Source organism: Purpureocillium lilacinum (assembly GCF_023168085.1).
Source record: "Purpureocillium lilacinum CBS 284.36 DNA, scaffold_2, whole genome shotgun sequence".
NCBI lineage: Eukaryota > Fungi > Ascomycota > Sordariomycetes > Hypocreales > Ophiocordycipitaceae > Purpureocillium > Purpureocillium lilacinum.
In genome coordinates, this window is record NW_027072112.1 from 3178108 (window position 1) to 3200087 (window position 21980).

A 21980-nucleotide genomic window follows, 5' to 3' on the forward strand; every position below is an offset into this window, starting at 1 on the left:
GAGGGTGCAGCATGTCTCGGCACCACCACAAGCTGGCTAGTTAGCGCACCATACGAAGTAAGCCAGATGCTCCAAAACCGGAATCCCACCGAGGGTGTCCATTTACAGTCACGAGAAGACTTAGAGCGTGCCGAACAGTCAACTTCACATGCGACCTGCCAGGTGTAGAGCATATGTACGAAGGAGGTCGAAACATGCGCCCTGGTGCTGTCAGCGGAGACTCGCAGTCAAGCGCCAACCCGCGCTCTCGCTCATCAGGCGTCTGGGCAAGAAGCGGCAGCGCCCTAACATCATTCCACGAGATACCTAGGACGCACTTCAGTGTTACCGTGAGAAATTTCTCTTCTTTGGCAACACGCACTGCTACGATACTTGTCCGCCCCCAAGGAGGCAATGCTATGTAACCATCGTTCCGGTCCGGATCGCTCGTCGGGGTCCCACGCAGTTGTCTGGCACACCACCCAACCTGAAGGAAAAGCAGAAAGCGATGATACATTGGCCCCTGAGCACGCGCATGCAATCATTTCGTGATACTGCACTGTGTTGCTGTGGCATCACACCTTGACTTGATATCGAGGGCCAGAGTCAGGTCTCAAAGTAGTTGTTCGTCAAAGTGCGGTCTCCAGAGTCGGGCGCTGCCTCTTCGGTCTACACTCGCTGCAGCAAGCAGCGCAGCAGCTCATTCACTTTACAGATGTCCCCAGACATTTCATGGCGTTGGCAACAACTCACCTGCTTGCGCCAATCGCCCGGACAACCCCTAAAGTTTTTATCAGTCATGGGACCTGAAGCGGCCGAAGCCACTGATGTAGGCAAGAGTTTACACTTTCCTCGTACAGCACTCCCGTCACATCATGAATTCATGATCCAGGGACATCTAGCCTACGGTTTTAGTGGAGAGCTTGAATGCCCAAGCCCGACCTTCAGCCGACGAGGGGCAAACTCAGTCTTATCGGTTTATCAGGCCCTAACAGGCCTAGCGCGTAATAAGAGTCATCCCTCTCCCAAGTGACTGCACACGAGGAATTTTGATACCTCCGCCGAAATACCCCATATTGACCAGCTACTCTTGGCTCACGTTGCGATACCTCGACCCGAGCGCTCCCAGCGATATCTAGGCATTTTCCTCCTTCACCTACCGGCAAGCAATCGATAGATTTATCGTCGCCAGCGCCCAGCGCCGAGCTCGCACGCCGTCTGCCTACCTTTTTCCAGCCCGCAGACTTGCCCCGCCATACTCACGAGCGTCACCATGTCTGCCAACGGCGACCCCAAATACGACGACATCGACTCCGAGTCCGAGTCTGGCGAGTCCTTCGATGGCCAGCATGACGCCGCCGACGACAAGCCCCTGAAGTCGGCCCTTAAGAAGTCCAACCCTGCCATCCCCGACCAGACCATCCAAAGGCCCCCGCTGCCCCCGCAAACAGACCCGAAAGACCTCGACCTCGCCAGCCTGACTCCCCTCACGCCTGAAATTATTGCCCGGCAAGCGACCATCAACATTGGCACCATCGGCCATGTCGCTCACGGCAAGTCGACCGTCGTCAAGGCCATCTCTGGCGTCCAGACCGTCCGTTTCAAGAACGAGCTGATCCGCAACATCACCATCAAGCTCGGCTACGCCAACGCAAAGATCTACAAGTGCGACAGCCCTGACTGTCCGCGACCGGGTTGCTACCGAAGCTATAAGAGCGAGAAGGAGGTCGATCCTCCCTGCGAGCGTGATGGCTGCACCGGTACCTACCGGCTATTGAGACACGTCTCGTACGTACTATCAGAGCGCTGCATGCCACCCACAGAATCCATTCTAACCGTTTGTCCAGTTTTGTCGACTGCCCCGGTCACGACATTCTCATGAGCACCATGTTGTCGGGTGCCGCAGTCATGGACGCTGCCCTGCTCCTCATTGCCGGCAACGAGTCCTGCCCCCAGCCTCAGACCTCGGAGCATTTGGCCGCCATCGAAATCATGAAGCTGGACAAGATCATCATCCTGCAGAACAAGGTCGATCTCATGAGGGCAGAGGCCGCTCAGCAGCACTACGAGTCTATCCTCAAGTTCATCCGAGGAACGGTTGCCGGCAAGTCGCCTGTCATCCCCATTTCGGCTCAGCTCAAGTTCAACATCGACGCCGTCAACGAGGCCATTGTCAACACCATCCCTGTCCCCCCCAGAGACTTCACCATGGACCCGCACATGATTGTCATTCGATCGTTCGACGTCAACAAGCCTGGTGCCGAGATCGACGACTTGAAGGGTGGTGTCGCTGGTGGCAGTATTCTCCACGGTGTCGTCAAGCTGGGCGATGAGATCGAGATCCGACCTGGCATCGTTTCTCGAGACGATGCGGGTGCCCTCAAGTGCACGCCTATCTTCAGCAGAGTCGTCTCGCTTAACTCCGAGGCCAACGACCTCAAGTACGCCGTGCCCGGCGGCCTGATTGGTGTCGGTACCCGCATCGACCCGACCCTCTGCAGAGCCGACCGTCTCGTCGGTTTCGTCCTGGGTCTCAAGGGCAGACTCCCCGAGATTTACAGCGAAATCGAGGTCAACTTCTATCTCCTTCGCCGTCTCCTTGGTGTGAGGACTGCCGACGGCAAGCAGGCCAAGGTCGCCAAGCTGGCCAAGAACGAGGTCATCATGGTCAACATTGGCTCGACTTCGACCGGTGCCAAGGTTGCCGCCATCAAGAATGATGCCGCTAAGCTGGTCCTCACCAGCCCTGCCTGCACCAACATCGGCGAGAAGGTTGCCCTGAGTCGCCGTATCGAGAAGCACTGGCGTCTCATCGGCTGGGCCACGATCGCTGCGTAAGACTCCCTTTTCACATTCAGCCCCTCAAGTAACGCATGACTGACCCGAAACATAGCGGTGTTACGTTGGAGCCCAGCACGTCGTAAATTACGAAAATCCAGATTGAGGAAGCTGCGCCCGCGGAGGCGCACAACGCAATCCCAGGGGTTGCTCCAAAAGATTGCATCAGCTGGGATACCGGGGGCGAAGCTCCTAGGTATGGCATGGAGGCTGGCGCCAGGCGCCGGAGCGCGAATCGGTGTTCAAAAGGCTGTCATTTGGGGACAGTCATTGGAGGGGTATCCCATGAGGGCTGTGACCATCTGGAGGCGCACGACGGCTGCATGCTGTAGACACACTTATCGGCCGCTTGGTCCATGAATCAAATCGTAAACATGTTACACTGAAATCCCCATGTCTGTGCTCTTGCTTGGGCAGTCTCCTGCGTACATTAAAAGTATCTAAGACTTTGTCTATTTCCGTACTTTCCGCGCATGCTTGACGAGGTTTTCTATCACTCCCTCGAAGGCCTCACGGTCGCCAATCTTCTCGTCTGTGCGTTTCTGCCAGTATTCGAGAACGTCCTTTGCTGCGCCTTGTATGGACTCCAGCTTCTCGACGTGTTGCTTGAGCTCCTCGTTCGTCATACCATCAAGTGCTTCATCGGTCGTCGTGCACAAGTATCTCGCGGCAACCAAGTCCAGCTCTGGTTGCTGCGGGGCACCTTTCCGTCTCTTCGACTCCTTCGGCCTGCCCTGCGTGTCTACCGAGGTCGACGAGGCGTTACCATCCCCTTGCCGTAGCCGCGACGCTGACCGTGAGTCGCTCGATGTGCGAGGTGACGTGGCAGAGATGTTTAGTGAGGGCAATACCAGCTTCTTTTGTTTGGACGCTGGGAGAATCTCATCCAGGTCCACGGGTACGCCCAACGACACGAGGAATAGTCGTCGGGTGCGGGACCGGATCCAGTCCGGGGGCGCCAGAGGTGGTGGCGCCACAAGTTGGGACCATAATGACGCAGAGCGAGGTGTGAGGAAGGTTGTCGAGTCCTTTGGAAGTGGCGGTGGGGTGATGAAGTCGAGCTCTTGAGGCGGGAAAAGGGTGTCGAGGTACGGTTCAGTGGCGGTGATAACTTCGTCCATGCTTAGACTATCAAAGTCCGGTATGGGCTACAGTGGGCAGTCAGACATGGCGCTTCGCTAAGGGAGGAAACCTGGAGGACTAACGAATGGTAACGTCGACGGCTGGATCGTAGCAGGTGCAGTGCTTGGCTGCTGTGGTTGCTCGAAGTCATCTCCTTCAAAATCGTCAAAGCCGTCGTCACCTTGGCCGCCCTCTTCGAAATCATCAAAGTCGTCTCCAAAATCGTCGTCACCTTCCGGAGATTCTTCGCTCGAGCTGATCACAATATCTGGTGCAGCATCCGCACTCCTTTTGCTTTCGGCTTCTTCTGAGCGAGGGCTGGGCCCGTCACCGGGAGCCTCCTCCAGCACAGTGACCGGAATCTCGGCATTCTCGACATCGGGGGGCTCGTCATCATTCTCCTCGCCTCGCTCGTTCTGGGGCGTATTCGCGCCGTCGCGATCTGGGATGACGGCGATCTCGTCTGGATCTGCGTCTCCTTCTCTCTTCTCGTATGCTTCGGTGCCCGGGATTTCGCCATACGAAGGCTCATTATCAACCTTTTCCACCCTTGTCGTGGGCACCGGGGAATGTGCTCGGGGCGTCACCGGTCCGGACTGCGCATCTGTGAACTGATCTTCGTCATCGGACGACTCAGCTGTATATAAGTCAGCTACGTTCTGAGGCCAGCGGTGGAATGGCGACGAACACAGCTGTCGTGCCCCTGGATCTGTCACTTTCATGTCGGGTGGAGGCCCGAGCGCCGTGGAGTCCGTCATCGTTGGGCAGGCAGGGCCGGAGCTGCTCGAAAACCGTTGGCGAACGAGGTTTAGGGCTGGGCAGGCGTTGGCGAGACTCGGTTCGTTGTGTCCGTCGGAGCACCACAAGGGCGTGGGCGGCAGGGAAAGCAGGGCCTTGGAGGATCGCAAGCTGTCTGTGAGGCTCGTGGAGTGTCAATGCCGGTGAATTGGCAGCCGCACGCGAGTACGCTTTTGCCTGCCGGTTGCCAAGTCGCTTCAATTCGGCATCTTATACCCTGGGTCGAGCGAGAATAGAGGGTATTAGAGGGGCGATGGGAGGTTTCGCATCATGCAATGAGGTAGCCAAGAGTGTTGTACCTCCAGGAGATGTTGAAGGCCATCACGTGGGGCTCTGTGGACAGTGGGTGACCTTGCTCCCGCAACGTTGAGCTCACGTTCCAAGGTACCGTTAGGTACGTACCCCACAGCTCCAACCTGGAAGGAACACCCAGCCAACACGGTCGCTCACCACCCGGCGCGTGGAGCAGCTAGGAGCAACACCTCAAAAAAAGCTTCCCCGGCCGCCTTGGGAGAGGTGCATCCTACACGCATCCCACGGCTTCGTTGATCGACACCAGCCATCGTACTTCGCGTCAACAAAGGGCAATCGCAGCCTTCTCCAGTGTTCTGCCCTTTCTGCCTTTGGCCTGGACATGTTGGCGACCTAACAGCCGACAAACTGTCCCTCGAAACGGCTCGCCGACCGAACTTCTCCACGAGCACCAGCCACCTTTCGACGCAATCATGTCGTACACCTTTGGCACCCCGAGCTCATCGGGCGCGCCGTCGAACAATGCGACCACTACAGCACCTGCTTCAGGTGGCATCTTTGGTGCTGCGGCATCCGGCAGCACGACGCCTTCATTCTCTTTCGGAAACCTAGGCGGTGCTTCGGGCGCCAAACCCGCCACTCCCTCTGGCAACGCAGGCTCCTTGTTTGGACAAGCAAGCGGCGGAAGCACTCCAAAGCCAGCTGGCAGTCTTTTTGGAGCCGCCCCGTCCTCCAACACCCCTTCTGGCACCGCGACTCCCTCGACTGGATTGTTTGGTGGCAACGCGTCAACGACACCGGCGTCAGGTGGCTCGCTTTTTGGCGGAGCGACCCCTGCGGCGACGGCACCCTCCACGACACCTGCAACTTCCGCTCCCGCGAGTGGTGGGCTATTCGGAGGGGCCAAGACAGACACCACCACTCCCGCACCCGGCGGTGGTCTGTTCGGAGGATCCGCCGCGACGGCGAGCAAACCTGCATCCAACATATTCGGGGGTGGCGCGAGCTCCGGTGGTAGTGGGCTGTTTGGCGCCCAAAATAACACACCCCAAGGCCAGACGACAGCTACCACATCTTCTGCTCCATCCCCGGGCATATTTGCCGGAACTGGAAACAGCCTCTTTGGCAACAAAAGCGAGGCCACGGCCAGCTCTCAGGCCGGAGCGCTGACTACCACCGCCACAGCTACTCCCGCGAAGCCCGCATTCTCGCTGGCATCGACAACTCCGGCTGGTGCACCACCCACTGATAGCTCCAGGCCTCCCTCAACCGCGCAGACCACGAACGCAGCGCCAACTTCAAGTCTCTTTGGCGGACAGGGAGCATCCGGTGCTCCCAGCGGCGGAAGCAGTCTCTTTGGTGCAAAGCCGGGCGCCGGAGGTGCGGGAACTCCCGCAGGAGGTCTCTTTGGCGCCGCTGGAGGCAGCTCGACGCCATCGTCATCTGCTGCTCCCGCTAGCAGCACAGCAGCTGGTTCGGGAGCTGCAGGCTCTTTGTTCGGGAAGCCCGCGGCTCCTGCGACTACCGCAGCTCAGGGCTCTGCTGCCGGTGGTCTTTTTGGAGGCACTGCCGCCAGCACGGCTGAGACCTCATCCAAGTCTTCCACTACAACCGCGCCCGCTTCTGCACTTTTCGGAAACAAGCCCGCAGCCCCTGCCGCTGGCACGGCATCGCCCGCGGCGCCAGCAACCACCGCGGCTTCAGGTGGTCTGTTTGGCGGGGGTGCTCAGCCATCGGCAGCAGCGAAGCCCGCCTCCTCGCTTTTTGGTGCTCCGGCGGCCTCGGCAACTTCGCAGCCCTCCTCGACGGCCGCTACCTCGACCACCACCACTCCCGCAACAGCTGCTGCGCCCGCCGGGGGGCTTTTCGGCTCCAAGCCCCCGATGGAGGGTGCGGACAAGGACAAGAATGCTGCCAAACCTCCCGCGCAGGCCGGTACCGCTCCTGCTCTGGGCGCCTCGACTAACGGTCCGACATCTCAAATTCCTCGGCTGAAGAACAAGACGATGGAGGACATCGTCACTCGATGGGCCTCGGACCTGTCGAAGTACCAGAAAGAGTTCAAGCAGCAGGCAACAACTGTTTCCACTTGGGACAGGAACTTGGTGGACAATGGCGAGAAGATTCAAAAGCTTTATCTCGACACTTTCGAGGCTGAACGAGCCAGCCATGAGATTGAGCGACAGCTTGCCGCGGTGGAGAGCCAACAGGATGAACTGGAGGCTTGGCTCAACCGTTACGAATCTGAAGTGCAGGACATGTTTGCCAAGCAAATGGGCCCAGGAGAGCAGCTGGCCGGACCTGATCAGGAACGCGAGCGCACCTATAAGCTAGCTGAGAAGCTCACACAGCAGCTTGATGAGAAGTCCCGCGACCTCTCGAAGATGGTGAAGGAGATCAACGACATCTCCGGAACTTTGACCAAGGGAGCCAAGGCCGAAGATCCCGTAGGTACCGCCCAGATTCGCAGTTTGGCTCTCGCTAACCACATGTCACAGTTGAGCCAAATCGTCCGAGTGCTGAATGGCCACCTCACCCAGCTGCAGTGGATTGACGTCAATTCGTCGGCACTGCAGGCCAAGGTGACCGCGGCGCAAAAATCCAACAGTGCCCTGGGTAGCCACTACAGTGGTGTTGACAACGATGCGGCGGAGAGCTTCTACCGCTCGTACACGGGACGGAGGTAAATATCATTGGGGGTGGATTTGCTATGATTGGGACTGAGGTCATTCGGCTGGAGTTCAAGGCTGTATCGGACGACGATACTGGAGGGGATTTTACACAACACACAGAGACAGGAACTGCAGGTTTCCGAGCTGGGTATGTTTTCGTAGGCTTGATGGCACACATAGGTGATTGTACACTAGTTTAGACAGTGGCAAGACGCAAACACTGAAACTTCAACTGTCCGTGCCACTTCCATGCAATCTGACCGACTGCGTCCTAACTCTCTGCAACTCCTGTCGCGCGGCTCGCATTGTGGGGGCCTCGGATGTGAGCGGCTTAGTTCTGCTCGCCACCCTGCTCCTTGGTGATCTCGTCGCTGCAGGTAGAACTGTGTCAGAGCTGGGTTTCCAGGTGCAGGCCAGACTCTTGCCATGAATGGGCTCACGATCTGTGATCGAACGTACATGTGCTTGGAGAGGCGCTCGAGGTGCTGTTGTTGCTCGGCGAGCTTCTTGCGGAGCTCCAGGAGCTTCTCCTTCTCGCGCTGACGGATAGCGTAGTCCTCGGACGCGCGCTCGCGGCGCTGGAAAGCGTCGCTATATGGGTATAACTATCAGCGACCGATTCGCTCGTGGCCCATTGGGCCGTTATTGCATCGCGCGGCGGAGAACGAGGGAGAAAACTCACCCAGGGCCGCCAGTCTTGGGAGGGGCGCCAGTATCGCCCTCAGACATAGCTCGGGCCGTGGTGCTGAAGGCTCGGAGGGGACGGAAGGCCGCGGTCTTGGTGAACTGCGTGCGGAGCATGCTGGGCAATGAGGAGAGGGAGGTTGGGAGACGGGGTGGACGGTGGTGGTTGTGGTGGTGGTGTTCTTGAGGTTGTGGTTCGTGGGAATGACGTGTGGGTGGAAAAGAGCCTTGGGAGAGGTGGTGGTTCGAGAGAGCAGGACGGTGCTAGCCGTTTGGCGCTTGGGGCGACAGGCGTCGACGAAGCTGCGTCATATGGAGATACATGTGGATTCTGCAGAAAAAGGCGGGCCGCGCGGGTACTTTCGTAACGATCTCTGTAGCTGCTGCCCGAGCCGTCCGTCACCGAAAACCCCCAACCCCAGCTGGGAAAGGCGCCTGGACGGTTTAACGCAGAGTCCGTGGGCACAAAGGACGGATTGTCACCTGTCTGCTGCGGCTTCGTGTGCAAGGAAGGGTTCAGCAGGAAGCAGTGTCAAGCCAGTCCAGTTCCCATGCGAAAGCAATTGCAGTCCTTTGTCTTGATTCAAGGCAAGCTCTTGTAGGCATGACCCCGTCGTGCCCTTGATCACTCGTCTCAGTAAGCCGTCCGCATCTTCCCGAAATCCGCACGGTGGCAATGGGGCAGGGCAGTCTGTAAAGCTGCCTTGATGTTCCAGGCATGATGCAAGAGTCGTCATTTTCTTTGCAGGCGCTTCGGTATGCACTCAGGGCTAATCCCCGCTGTGAGGGTGAGTGGGTAGATTGAGGACGGCATGATGGAAACAGAGGGCACCTTAAAAAATCCAAGAACGAACGGCAGCCAGTCTCAGACCTTTATGCCAAGGCGGCTTGGGGCCAATGCTTCCCAGGGCACGTCATGGGCGCCTTGCGCGTGGATTTCACAGGGCATTGCGCTGCGTCAGAACCGAAGGGCGACGAAGTAGAATTGGCCACAGCAAAGCGCACCTCAATAAAGGGCCCTCCCGATTTCAAAGTACCTATGCGCCGCGCTGGGGTTTCAGAGTCATCGGCGCTGTTGTTTGGCCCTTTGGGTGTCAGCCCCTCCCTCAATATGACGCAGGCGGTGCCTGGGCCACCTCGAGTTCTCCTTGGTGTCTCCTCGTGAATGGAGCCGTTGCTGGCGGAGGAGAATGGTGCGAGATGGCGTGTCAGGTGAACGCTGTGAATGCTACTTTACTTGTTCTGGCTACGATCGGTTCTCGCCTTCGGTGAGCGGCTTCCAGGCTACGAGAATCAGAGCGTGGGTCGGTCGATGCGGTCATTCCGCGGTTTGCAGGCGCTTGCTGAAGACGTGCAAGGACAGGCGAGGCACGTAACAACGCTGCCGAAGACGCATGGTAGCGAGTCGGCTGATGCAGGGCGCCTTTCATGCAGAGCCGCGACCACGTCTCAACCTCGTCACAGGCAATACGTACATGCATTTTTAGGCCTAAAATCCTGCAAGCGCATCGCCAACGCTTCCATGACGAACGCGATCAGATGCAGTTCTCGAGTCCCGGGTAGCGAGGCTCATCAGCGGACATGGATCATGGCGCTTGTCATCAGTCCACGAACCGTGGCAGCGCCGCCGCAGACTGGGTCTGAGCGAAGCCCTCCAGGTCCCAGCGGGTGCCTCGAGAGCCAACGACTGGCCACTGGGCATGCAACTCGGTTCAACGACGCACTCCCATTACGAGTCCGGTACTCGACGATGCGAGGACCAGCGGGTACAGTGACTTCATCGAGGCCGACTATTTGCGGGGCACGTGAGCCCTGCCAGGCGCAGCCAGTCGTACCCGGGTACATGGCGGCGCAGGAGCGGCGCGTCACGGCTGGGGCTGCCTCCGGGGCTCCAGGGCTCCAGGGCTGTTCGCCCCTCGCTGGAGACACTGACGCTGGGGGGAGCCGCCCCCTGCGGAAGCCCCCTGCGGAAAAAAACTAAGGCGTCCCGCCCAGTCAGAGGGATGGAGCGGGGGTGCGATTGGCGATTGTGGCGCGCGTTGCATAAGTTCACCACGGTCGCCGCCTGCTGGCGCTGCTCGTCCCGGCCTCCGTCCCCCGAACCCCTTCCCAATTTCATCCAGCCCGTCCACCGCGCTTCTGCTTTTCGCTCATCACGAAACCAGCTCCCTCTCAACAAAACACCCACCCGCCGTCTTCTTCCGCGCCCACGCACCCGCGCCTTCTCTCGAACGACTTTCTTTCCGCCGCAGAAGCCCGGACTTTTTTTGCCAACTCTCCCTGACGCCAAAGCTGGTAAGTCGCCCTGGCTGAGCTCTGCCCTGTTGACACTGTTGCTGCTTCGTCCCCCAATGGCGCACCCCTCCCTCCCCTCTGTCGTCATGGCGCCTCCTCCACCCGCTCTGCCTGGAGAGAGCCGTGGCCGCTGCCGCAGCACAACAACAAGCCCCGGCCGCGCAGCCACGGTCACGATCGCAGCACGTCGACGGCGTCGCCCCCGAGCTTGCTGGCCGCCATTTGATCGCGATTGAGGGTGGTAACGCCCCGACTTCATCAACGGCAGAACCCCACCACGGGCAGACGCCTCATCATCAGCAAGAGCGGGGGTAGCGCCCGTCGACGCGGCACTATGCTCCTGTTACTCGCATGAGATACATCGCACGAGGGCAGCCCCATCGCCACTGCTGTTTTTTTCCACCGTTGACGCTACGGTGCTGGCGCGGTGCGGAAGTCGGGGCTGCGACAGCTGAACGCTTCCTCCCTGGATACTGTGCACAGTGCCACCACCGATCACCCCCTTCTCTACCGGCCAGCTGGCAGCTCCAGGACTCCTTGCCAGCGCACCGCATCTTCGTTTTACTGAACTACTCCGGTTCCGGCTCAAGTTTTGCTAACTCATTTCGCCACTTTGTAGTCAAATTCCCACCGCCAAAATGGGTCACGAAGATGCTGTCTACCTGGCTAAGCTCGCCGAGCAGGCCGAGCGATATGAGGGTAAGCAACTCACTGCGGCATTCTCCCGTTCGCGCAGCCTGCTGATATAATTGCGTTCTCCACAGAGATGGTCGACAACATGAAGATTGTCGCCAGCGAGGACCGCGACCTCACCGTCGAGGAGCGCAACCTTCTCTCCGTCGCCTACAAGAACGTCATTGGCGCCCGCCGTGCCTCTTGGAGAATAGTCACCTCTATCGAGCAGAAGGAGGAGTCTAAGGGCAACTCTTCGCAGGTCACTCTCATCAAGGAGTACCGCCAGAAGATCGAGGCCGAGCTCGCCAAGATCTGCGACGACATCCTCGACGTCCTCGACGCGCACCTGATTCCCTCGGCCAAGTCCGGCGAGTCCAAGGTCTTCTACCACAAGATGTGCGTACCGGCTTGCCCAGACCGTCGAACAAGTCGTCCGCGCATCCTGTGCTAACCCCGTGACAGGAAGGGTGACTACCACCGCTACCTTGCTGAGTTCGCTATTGGCGACCGCCGCAAGGACTCCGCCGACAAGTCTCTCGAGGCTTACAAGGCCGCCACCGAGGTTGCCCAGACTGAGCTTCCTCCTACCCACCCCATCCGCCTGGGTCTCGCCCTGAACTTCTCCGTTTTCTACTACGAGATCCTCAACGCCCCTGACCAGGCTTGCCACCTTGCTAAGCAGGCTTTCGATGATGCCATTGCTGGTAAGTTGGCGGCCAGTAATTGATCAGGTCTGAATAATTCGCTGACTCTTGCTGCAGAGCTCGACACCCTCAGCGAGGAGAGCTACAAGGATTCCACGCTTATCATGCAGCTGCTCCGCGACAACCTGGTACGTCGATTCTTGACCCGTGCACGAGTATGGCGGCGACTGACTGCTCGCAGACCTTGTGGACCTCGTCCGAGGCCGAGACCTCCGCTACCGGCGGCCAGGCTGATGCCCCTGCCAAGGAGGAGACCGCCGCCACCGCCGAGCCTCCTGCCGCCGCCGAGGAGCCCAAGGCCACCGAGTAAACGTGATATTTTGGGTGCCTTCAGCAAAGGCATTGATCATACTGGTATAGGGCAGGCTGGTGTCTACGGAGTGGACGGAAGACCTTGTTTTTTTTGATCAAGAGCTTCGGCATTGTTTAGGTAACTCGCGCAAACGCAACGGAGGGACGGATCGACTTTTCCCAACGGGCTGCCAAGGAGACCTAAAGAAGAGCATTTTGGAGGTTCTGCTTTTAGACTCTAATGCGTGACCGTCTGGACAATAAAAATTACTAAAATTGCTTTCATAATCTCGAGCCGAATGCTGAGTCTGAGCTTGTCTCTGGAGATGACCTCCATTTGGAACTGAGAATCTTGAGCGCGTTGACGGAGCCGCGTCAGTCACAGTCGTGGCGAATGAATCAGTAGTCACCAACCAACCCTGTAGCTGAGGGGTAGCGTGGTACACCTGTGTTAATCATTTGCATTGCTTGGATGTTCGGGTTCATCTTCTATCACTGCAAAATGAACTCGGAGCCATAGACTGCAATCTTGGCAGCCCACCATCAGTAGCCCCTCGTCTCCTGCCCCGAGCAGGTCTTCCTCCCCAAAGGAATAGCCCCTGTCATTTCCACACCGACAAGACCGATACCATCGCTCCTCGGCTTCGTCGAACGGCAGGTCGTCGAGATCCACGTTCTCAACCCCGGTTTGGAATCGCGCCACGCCCGGGACCGCGGTCTGAGAGAGACGGAGCGAGGCGTCATACGAGGCCCGCTGCGCTGGCGAGGAGAGAACCGTGAAAGCTCGGCTGATCTGATCAACTGTAAAGGTTGCAGTTTCGAGTACCGGAGTGGATGAGGAGGTGGTAGCCTTGTCGGGGTGGTTGCGTAACAGGGCTCTGTGGTATGCCCGTTTTATGAGTGCGGATGGGTCTGAGGTGGAGGAGTCGAGGATTGAAGGTGTCAAGCCGAGCACTTCATAGTGCGTTGCGGAACCGCTTGCTGACGAGCCTGCGCCAGCGGCCGCCATAGGAAGGGGCTGTGAATTATGTCGTAAAAAGTGTCGCTTGCTGAAAAGAAAGAAACGTGAAGTGAAGTGAAGGTATGAAGTAGTTGGCGAGGTATAAAATTGGGATAAAGTGACATCACGTGATGCACATGAGTCTTCACGATCACAAGAATCGCCAGCTCTGGACAGGACAATTGGCGTTTGGCAATCCCAACGTCTGATGATGACTGAAAATGAATGGAAGATACTCATGTTTATTGCGGCTTTGCAACATTTTTGGAGCTGCGAGTAGAGCAACGGTCCTGTCCATCACATCGAACAATCGAGGGGGGAGGTCGTGGGAGCATCGGGGACCGAAATGAACTGCTCGTTCTTCGTGCAGATGTCTTTTACATAAAAGTACATGGTGTATATACAACGCCCGGTAAGTGGCGACCGAAAGACCCTTCCTTCCAACAGCGCTGGTTCGTTTATTTCGGGAACTTGGTCCAGTTTCTCTTGCCCACCTGCAAAAGTTAGCTCAACTGTGAACATGGAAATCCAGTCGCTACCGGAGCAATTGCATACCTTCTTCCAGGCCTTGATAAGCTTGGGCATCTCCAGCATGGCTTTCCTCCTCTCCTCCATCCTAGACACAAATTTGTTAGCATCCGCCTCATCCCTCTTGGGTCCAGAGCCACGGCCACCACGTACTTTGCAATCATGTGTCTCTCGTGAATGTGTCCCTTGACATTTTGTCCAACACCCGTGCCCTTGACCCTCAGACCATGCTCCACACGGTATGCCAGGCGGTATTCCGTGCCCTTGGTCGTCTCGGGCAAGAGCTCCTCGACGCCGTGCTCGCGCGCCAGCTGGACGAGCTCCGCCTGCCGCCGCTGCGAGTATACCGGGTCCTGCCACTTTCCTGTCACGGGATGCTTGTAGAAGCGGAAGGGGTTAGGCCGCTGCTCCTGATAGGGGGTCGGCTTGGCGGCGGCGCCCTCGGGGAGAATGGCGGCGGGCGGCCAGCGCGCGAAGAAGCGCTGAAGAGGAGACGGCAGCGTCTTGGCCAGCTGCACGAAGTGCGACGACGAAGCCATGATGGCGGCGACAGGCTGACTGCTTAAGGAACGTCGACGCGGGGTGTCGTATGTGCGCGCATCCGTGGGCGAGAGAAGGCGCCGGTGGATGAAGACTGCTTGGGATGAAGCTCCATCGACGGTAGTGAGCCACCGCTGAGCTGTCGAGGCTGCGGGATGACTTTTCTGCGGAGGCCTGATTGGCTGACGGCGAGTTGTCACAGTGCCCCACCACCAAGGTTCGCAGCCTCGCGCCAAGTACGCAGGCACATCCAGGAACTCTTGCTATTTGCAAAGGTGGAAATGTTCAGTTGCACAGGCGGGGGCTCTTTCAATGAGTTCACACCCGTGCTCAGGCGGCAGCAACAGCGGCAACGAGAGCAACAGCGGCAACGAGAGCAACGAGAGCAACGAGAGCAACGAGAGCAACGAGAGCAACGAGAGCAACGAGAGCAACGAGAGCAACGAGAGCAACGAGAGCAACGAGAGCAACGAGAGTAACGACAGGAACGAGAGTAACGAAAGCAACGAAAGTAACGACAGAAACGAGAGTAACGACAGGAACGAGAGCAACGAGAGCAACGAAAGTAACGAAAGTAACGAAAGCAAGGAGAGTAACGGCAGGAATAGTATGCCTGGGCTGTTTCACGGCGCAATTACCTATGCAACTAGCTATTTGTACCTTTTCAAATAGGAATATTTTATCGGGCATCTGATTGGCTGATACCTAGTTTTGCCCCACCTATGCCCCACCTTTAGGTTCGCAGCCTCGCAAACCTTACCTATGTATCCGTCCACTATATATGCAGGCCGGGCCTCTGTTCCTTCCTGCATCATCAACACACATCCAGCATGCCCCTCGACCTCGAGAAAATTCTGCAGGAGAAGAAGGCTGCCGACGCAGCGGCGGCGAGGCCGCGTTTCATCCCAAGAGCCGAACGCGAGCGTCTCGCCGCCGAAAAGCTGAAGAAGGAAGAGAGCGAGAAGAAGCGCAAAGCCGCCGAGCAGGAACGGAAGCGACGCGACGACGAGAAGAAGTGGGAGTCGCGTTCAAATGGCAGTGGATCTTCGTCTTCCGCAGTACCAACAGGGCCTCGCTCAATGAATCAGCAAGGCGACCGAGACCGAGACCGCGACCGCGAACGAGAGCGAGATCGCGACCGAGATCCCAAGGGCAGCGCAAACAAACCGAGCAAGGGCGACAAGCGTTCGGCCGAGGACATCGAGGCGGCACTGCTGCGGGCCCGGTACTTGGGGCCCGAAGTCAATAAACACTCCAACTTCTCCGCCAAGAAGAAACGGATGCGAACGACCGAGAAGAAGTTCAACTTTGAATGGGATCCGGACGACGACACCTCACGAGAAAATGACCCTCTGTACTCGCAGCAGACCGCTTACCGCGGCTATTCATTTGCTGGTGTCGGTGGCGAGTTCGACGAGGACGCAGAACGACGAGCACGCAAGCGAGCTCGCATGATCGAAGAGAGAGACCTGGAATTCGGCAAGGAGCGGGCAAAGGGAATAATGGAGGACTTCTATCGAGCCCGAGACAAGGCCAGGGAGAGGGCAGAGCGGACGGGTCTTGGCCGCCACTGGTCCGAGAAGCGACTCGAAGAGATGCGCGAACGCGACTGGAGAATCTTCAAGGAAGATTTCGGTATCTCCACGAAAGGCGGCAGCATACCGAACCCGATGCGCAACTGGGACGAGTCGGGCTTGCCCCCGAGACTTCTCGACATCGTGGATCGCGTCGGCTACAAGGATCCGTCGCCCATTCAGCGGGCAGCAATTCCTATCGCGTTGCAGGCTCGCGATCTGATCGGTGTCGCCGTCACCGGCTCCGGAAAAACAGCCGCATTCCTGCTACCCCTCCTCGTCTACATCTCCGACTTGCCGCCAATGACTGAGGTCAACAAGAACGACGGCCCCTATGCTCTTATTCTCGCCCCGACGCGAGAGCTGGTCCAACAGATTGAGACCGAGGCCTTGAAATTCGCCACGCCACTGGGATTTCGCTGCGTCAGCATCGTCGGTGGCCACTCCCTGGAGGAGCAAGCGTATGCTCTTCGTAACGGCGCAGAGATCGTTGTCGCCACCCCCGGCCGTCTGGTCGACTGCATCGAGCGCCGCCTACTTGTGCTTGGTCAGTGCTGCTACGTCATCATGGATGAAGCAGATCGCATGGTTGATCTCGGCTTCGAGGAGTCCGTCAACAAGATTCTGGACGCTCTGCCAGTCAGCAACGAGAAACCGGATACGGACGACGCCGAGAACGCGCAGATGATGAAGCGACACCTGGGTGGTCGCGACAAGTATCGCCAGACCATGATGTACACGGCGACTATGCCGCCTGTCGTCGAGCGCATCGCGAAGAAGTACCTCCGCCGCCCAGCCATCGCCACCATTGGCAATGCCGGCGAGGCCGTCGACACAGTCGAGCAGCGCGTGGAGCTCATATCTGGCGAAGACCGCCGCAAGCGCCGTCTACAAGAGATCCTGGCCTCGAAGCAGTTCGCTCCGCCGATTATCGTTTTCGTCAACATCAAGCGCAACTGCGACGCTGTGGCCCGCGACATCAAGTCCATGGGCTATTCCGCAGTGACCCTCCACGGTTCCAAGACGCAGGAGCAGCGAGAGGCCGCTCTGGGATCCGTTCGATCCGGGCAGACACAAGTCCTCGTCGCTACCGACCTAGCAGGCCGTGGTATCGACGTACCCGACGTCTCCCTCGTCATCAACTTCAACATGGCCACCAGCATCGAGAGCTATACCCATCGCATAGGCCGTACTGGCCGCGCGGGCAAGAGCGGTGTGGCCATCACGTTCCTGGGCAACGAAGATGCAGACGTGATGTACGACTTGAAGCAAATGCTCAGTAAGAGCTCCATCTCGAAAGTGCCTGAGGAGCTGCGACGACACGAGGCCGCGCAGTCCAAGCCTGTCCGCGGCGGCGCGTCCAAAAGGGACACGGCAGCTGCAGAGAAAGGAAGCGATGGTGCAGGGAAAGGGGGTTGGCAGTAAGCTGTAGGCAGGAAGATAGACATGTCCTTAATGAATGCAAGCAAGCGTTGAATTGTTCAAGGAGCCTGCTTGTGACACACATATATAGCGATTCCACCCTCTAGTGACTCTACCCTCAAGTACGATTAAGGATCGTGTTAAACCATAAGTTTTCCTATTTATCAGGTATATAGGTTATATAGATAGGCCCTTTTTAACTAATAAAGGAACGAAAGGAACGAAAGGAACGAAAGGAACGAAAGGAACGAAAGGAACGAAAGGAACGAAAGGAACGAAAGGAACGAAAGGAACGAAAGGAACGAAAGGAACGAAAGGAACGAAAGGAACGAAAGGAACGAGAGTAATATTAGCGATATATAACGTATTTACTTAGTTACGACCGTGTACCTAGGATATTTACTGGCGTTAAGGCAGGCCGTTGCGGTGCCAGATCGCTGTAGCAGAAAGAAACGGTGGTCCTGGCAGGCCGCATGATTGCAATCCCGAACTACAGGCTGCCTGTGCTACTAATCATTTGCACCTGTGCGAAAAGGGAGACTCTTAACCATTTATCTCTACGCCTAATATATCGTCTACTCTAGCTTCAGTTGTTCAAATTGCTTGATCGTCTCCTCGAAGCTGTGCTCCTCCTGCTTGGCATCCGCCAGCTTCTGGCGATCCGTCTCCTGCACAGCCGCCGAGACCTTGTCGACGTAGCCCGGGTCGGCCAGGATCTTCTCCTGCTTCTGGACCGTCGCCTTGGCCTTGTCCAGCTTCTTCTGCGCCTTGGTAATCTCCGCATCTATGTCGACGCGTCCCTTGACGTGCAAGAAGACAGCCGCGCTGGTTGAGACTGGGTAGGCAACACAGCCCGCAGGACGAGGAGCGTCCGGTCCGATGACCTTCATGTCCTTGACAGCCTTGCCGCTGAGGGACTTGATCGAAGAGACCTCATTCTGGCACGTCTGCAGCGATGTCTCGTTGTACGCCTGGATAATGACTTTATGCGTTGTTAGCAGATTTACAAAGAGGGCAGACATCGAGATTAACTTACCCTCGGCGTCCGTCTTGAGGGAATATTCTGCCATGAGTGACCGAGCGGCCTTTGTGCAGCCCAAGACGAGCTCGTACGCAGTCTCCGACTCAGGGTCATCCAGGATGGGGTTGTACTGAGTGTACTTGGCGAGCATGATGGACTTGGTGTTGTCATCAGGGCGACGAGGCATCCTCTGCCACATCTCCTCCGTGATGAACGGCATGAAGGGGTGAATGAGCGTCAAGGCAGCCTCCAAGGCAGTGTAGAGCGTCTGAATGGCAGAGTTGCGCTCCTCCTCGGTGCCGTCCCTGATGATGGCTTTCGAGTTCTCGATGTAGACGTCGCACAGCTCACCGTACCAGTAACGGTAGACAAGGATTGTGGATTTCGAGAACTCCCGATCAGCCAGGGCCTGGTTGATCTCCTTGGCGGCGGTGTTCATCTTGTGGAGGATCCATCGCTCCGCCAGCGTCTTGCCCCTGACAGCGCCCTCCTTTGAAGGAGTAAAGTCTTGTGGCAGACTACCCAGGACGTACTTGGTAGCCTGGAAGATCTTGTTGCAGAACTTTCGATAGGCATGAATAACCTTGACATCCAAGTTGATGTCACCGCCGCCCGTGCTGGCATTGATCATGGTGAAGCGCAGGGCGTCAGCGCCGCATTGGGGAATGCCGTCGGGGAATGCGGTCTTCTGGTACTTGGTCGCCTTTTGGACTTCAGAGGGATGCAGATTACCCTGGGTGAGCTTCTCATGCAGATCCTCCAGCTTAATACCCGAGATGACGTCCAGTGGGTCGATGACATTACCCAGAGACTTGCTCATCTTGCGGCCCTCGGAGTCACGGACAAGGCTGTGGCAGTAGACCTCCTTGAAGGGGATCTTTCCAGTCATCTTGAGGCCTAGAGTGATCATGCGGGCAATCCAGAAGAACAGGATATCCCACCCGGTCTCGAGGACGGATGTGGGATACAGGGTCTCCAGATCGTGGGTCTTCTTAGGCCATCCCAGCGTGCTGAAGGGCCACAGTCCAGAAGAGAACCAAGCTATGCTGCGTCAGACACAAACCATCAGTAAAACGCGGGAGAGGGACATACTGTCGAGGACGTCCTCGTCTTGCTCGAGGGTAAACTTCTTGCCGGGCAGAGCGGCAGCAGCCTTCTTCTGGGCTTCATCCTGTGTCCGGCCGGAGAACCACAGCTTGTCCTCAGGAATACCGCCCGATCCTCCCTCAATCCTGGCGAAATAGACCGGGCATCGGTGACCCCACCAGAGCTGTCTGCTAATGCACCAATCGTTGATGTCCTCAAGCCAGCGGAAGTAGCTTCTCTCAGCAGTGTCGGGTCGGATCTTGATCTGCCCGTCTCGGACAACCTTGATCGCAGGCTCAGCCAGCTCCTTCATGCGAACCCACCATTGGGGCTTCATAATGGGCTCGATGACGTCCTTGGATTTTTCGCACAGAGGGACCTTCATGGGGTTGTCCTTCTTGTCGACGTACAGGCCCTTCTCTTTCAGGGCGTCCACGATAGTGTACCTGACATCGAAGCGCTTTTGACCCTTGAACGGACCGGCGTTCTCATTCATCAAACCATCGTCGGTCAAGATGTTGATAAACTCAAGGTTGTGCCTCTGGCCAAGAGTGAAATCATTGGGGTCATGGGCCGGTGTAAGCTTGACGGCACCGGTTCCAAACTCCATGTCGACGTAGTCATCGGCGATGATGGGGAGTTTGCGGCCCTCGATGAAGGGGTGAATGGCGGTCTTTCCGACGAGGTGCTTGTACCTTTCATCCTTGGGATGGACGGCAATACCAGTGTCGCCAAGCATGGTCTCGATACGGGTAGTGGCGACTTCCAAGGTCTCGTCAGAGCCCTCAACGGGGTACTTGAAGTGCACAATGACGCCGAACTCGACTTTCTTGTCGTACCCGGGGACATCAAGGAGCGTGCGGCCTGTGAGCTCCTTGTTGGAGACCTCAAGATTGGACAGGGCGGTGTTGAGTTTCGTGCACCAGTTGACGAGCCTGTTTGCTCGGTAGATAATGCCCTCTTCGTGCAGCTGGACGAATGTCTCGGCGACAGCGGCAGACAGATTGGCGTCCATGGTGAAAGCTGCTTGATGTTAGTATTTTGCATGTCCAAGATGAAGGGAGAACTCACCCTCCCGACTCCAGTCAAAAGAACCACCCATGTGCGTCAGAGCCTTGTTGATACGCTTGTGATAATCCTCTTTCCACTCCCAAACGGTCTCGATAAATTTCTCACGGCCGAGATCGTGTCTAGTCTTCTGCTGCCGTCTCCATAGCATGTTCTCGACGACGCTCTGCGTCGAAATGCCAGCGTGGTCGCAACCAGGGAGCCACAGAGTCGTCTTCCCGTTCATACGGTTCCATCGAACCATGACATCCTGCAGTGAATCACCCAGGGCATGGCCCATGTGCAGAGAGCCGGTAACGTTGGGCGGAGGATGGACAATGACGAAGCTGCCGGCCTCCTTGACCTTGCCATCTGCGGTGAACTCGGGCTTGAAGAAGCCCTCCTTCTCCCACCAGTCGTACCAGGCTGACTCGACGGCGATGGGATCGTAGGCCTTGAAGTTGGGGTCGTCGAACGGTCGAATGCGCTTCTTCTCGCCAGCGGGGGTATCTTCGACATATTCCGGAATAACCTCCTCCTCTTTCTTCTCCTTGGCCTTCTTCTCCTTGGCAGGGTTGGCAGCCAACTGGGCGGCCTTTGCCTTCTTGGCCTCGAGCTTGGCGGCCTTTTCAGCCTTCTTGCGCTCCTTTTCCACTACATGGTCTCGGTGTCAGAGGGGCGACGATCTTCTTGTAGCACGCGCGGAGAGTCGGTCTCTTACACTCTTTCTCTGTCTTCACTTTTGGCGCGGCCCCGGTAGCCGCACCAGCGTCAGGGCCGGAGGCATGAACGCCGGAAGCGCCAGTCTGGGTCGCATTGGCGATCTGCTGCTTCGTCTCGGCCGGCATCGACGGCGGGGTGTTCGTGCTCTCCGCGAGGCCTTCGCTCGCACCAACTGCAGAAGGGTTAGACATGGTTGCAGAGGTGGGATGGGAGGTGCTAGGGCAGGTTGGATAGAGCATACTGGGATTTCCGCGCGCACTGTTGGTCGCCATGGCGGCACGTGTGGTGGTTGTCAAGGGTCGTCGTGGGGAGACTGATCGCACCCGAAGTGCTCGAACGGCGAGTCTGAACGTCGTGCTGGACAGTTGATGCTGAAGCCCGGTAGAAGAAGGGCTTCGGTGACTGTCTTATACGACGAATTGATGGCCGGCAGAGGAGGGAAACCGAATGACTCAAGAACGTAGAGTCTCGGTGTGGCAGTTAGGCCTGTTGACACTCCAAATTTTGAGTCACGGACTTTGGCGACACCGCAACCACTTTGGTCAAGGTGGGATGGTGAGGGGTCCAGTACTGTGGGCTGGGGCGGCTACGGGGGGGCTTTGCAGGTACCTTGTACCTCGACGGCAAGCTTCAGCCACACACCGTCAGCCACACTTTGTTCCATCACGGCCCATGTCATCGCAGCATGACCCTTCTACTGCCTGCGGTCACATTGCAAATCTTCCGATA

The 21980-nt window shown here is 57.6% G+C and overlaps 9 protein-coding genes across 9 annotated transcripts; 5 read left to right on the forward strand and 4 right to left on the reverse strand.

Annotated features, from left to right (window-relative positions):
* Nucleotides 1–1252: 1252 nt before the first annotated feature.
* On the forward strand, nt 1253–2903 carry PLICBS_002728 (eukaryotic translation initiation factor 2 subunit gamma; the record flags this gene model as incomplete). The annotated part of the gene is made up of 3 exons (XM_018322433.1): nt 1253–1767; nt 1827–2813; nt 2873–2903. The coding sequence occupies 3 exons, from the start codon at nt 1253–1255 to the stop codon at nt 2901–2903; spliced, it is 1533 nt and encodes a 510-aa protein (XP_018179913.1).
* A 366-nt stretch (nt 2904–3269) lies between these two features.
* Nucleotides 3270–4697, reverse strand: PLICBS_002729 (uncharacterized protein; the record flags this gene model as incomplete). Its single annotated transcript, XM_018322434.1, has 3 exons — nt 3270–3965; nt 4023–4576; nt 4628–4697. The coding sequence occupies 3 exons, from the start codon at nt 4695–4697 to the stop codon at nt 3270–3272; spliced, it is 1320 nt and encodes a 439-aa protein (XP_018179914.1).
* Nucleotides 4698–6872: 2175 nt separating this feature from the next.
* Nucleotides 6873–7676, forward strand: PLICBS_002730 (FG-nucleoporin nsp1; the record flags this gene model as incomplete). Its single annotated transcript, XM_018322435.2, has 2 exons — nt 6873–7436; nt 7488–7676. The coding sequence occupies 2 exons, from the start codon at nt 6873–6875 to the stop codon at nt 7674–7676; spliced, it is 753 nt and encodes a 250-aa protein (XP_018179915.2).
* A 316-nt stretch (nt 7677–7992) lies between these two features.
* Nucleotides 7993–8462, reverse strand: PLICBS_002731 (uncharacterized protein; the record flags this gene model as incomplete). The annotated part of the gene is made up of 3 exons (XM_018322436.1): nt 7993–8032; nt 8121–8252; nt 8344–8462. 3 exons carry the CDS (start codon nt 8460–8462, stop codon nt 7993–7995), a joined length of 291 nt encoding a protein of 96 aa, XP_018179916.1.
* A 2816-nt stretch (nt 8463–11278) lies between these two features.
* On the forward strand, nt 11279–12329 carry PLICBS_002732 (14-3-3 protein; the record flags this gene model as incomplete). The annotated part of the gene is made up of 5 exons (XM_018322437.1): nt 11279–11339; nt 11405–11711; nt 11778–12019; nt 12077–12147; nt 12201–12329. 5 exons carry the CDS (start codon nt 11279–11281, stop codon nt 12327–12329), a joined length of 810 nt encoding a protein of 269 aa, XP_018179917.1.
* Nucleotides 12330–13768: 1439 nt separating this feature from the next.
* On the reverse strand, nt 13769–14377 carry PLICBS_002733 (uncharacterized protein; the record flags this gene model as incomplete). The annotated part of the gene is made up of 3 exons (XM_065600077.1): nt 13769–13804; nt 13866–13926; nt 13992–14377. 3 exons carry the CDS (start codon nt 14375–14377, stop codon nt 13769–13771), a joined length of 483 nt encoding a protein of 160 aa, XP_065456149.1.
* A 313-nt stretch (nt 14378–14690) lies between these two features.
* On the forward strand, nt 14691–15050 carry PLICBS_002734 (uncharacterized protein; the record flags this gene model as incomplete). Its single annotated transcript, XM_065600078.1, has 1 exon — nt 14691–15050. One exon carries the CDS (start codon nt 14691–14693, stop codon nt 15048–15050), a length of 360 nt encoding a protein of 119 aa, XP_065456150.1.
* Nucleotides 15051–15208: 158 nt separating this feature from the next.
* PLICBS_002735 (mRNA splicing protein prp28) lies at nt 15209–17377 on the forward strand (the record flags this gene model as incomplete). The annotated part of the gene is made up of 1 exon (XM_018322438.1): nt 15209–17377. The coding sequence occupies one exon, from the start codon at nt 15209–15211 to the stop codon at nt 17375–17377; it is 2169 nt and encodes a 722-aa protein (XP_018179918.1).
* Nucleotides 17378–17949: 572 nt separating this feature from the next.
* Nucleotides 17950–21523, reverse strand: PLICBS_002736 (valine--tRNA ligase, mitochondrial; the record flags this gene model as incomplete). Its single annotated transcript, XM_018322439.2, has 6 exons — nt 17950–18356; nt 18411–19436; nt 19488–20504; nt 20553–21182; nt 21250–21423; nt 21493–21523. 6 exons carry the CDS (start codon nt 21521–21523, stop codon nt 17950–17952), a joined length of 3285 nt encoding a protein of 1094 aa, XP_018179919.1.
* Nucleotides 21524–21980: the final 457 nt, after the last annotated feature.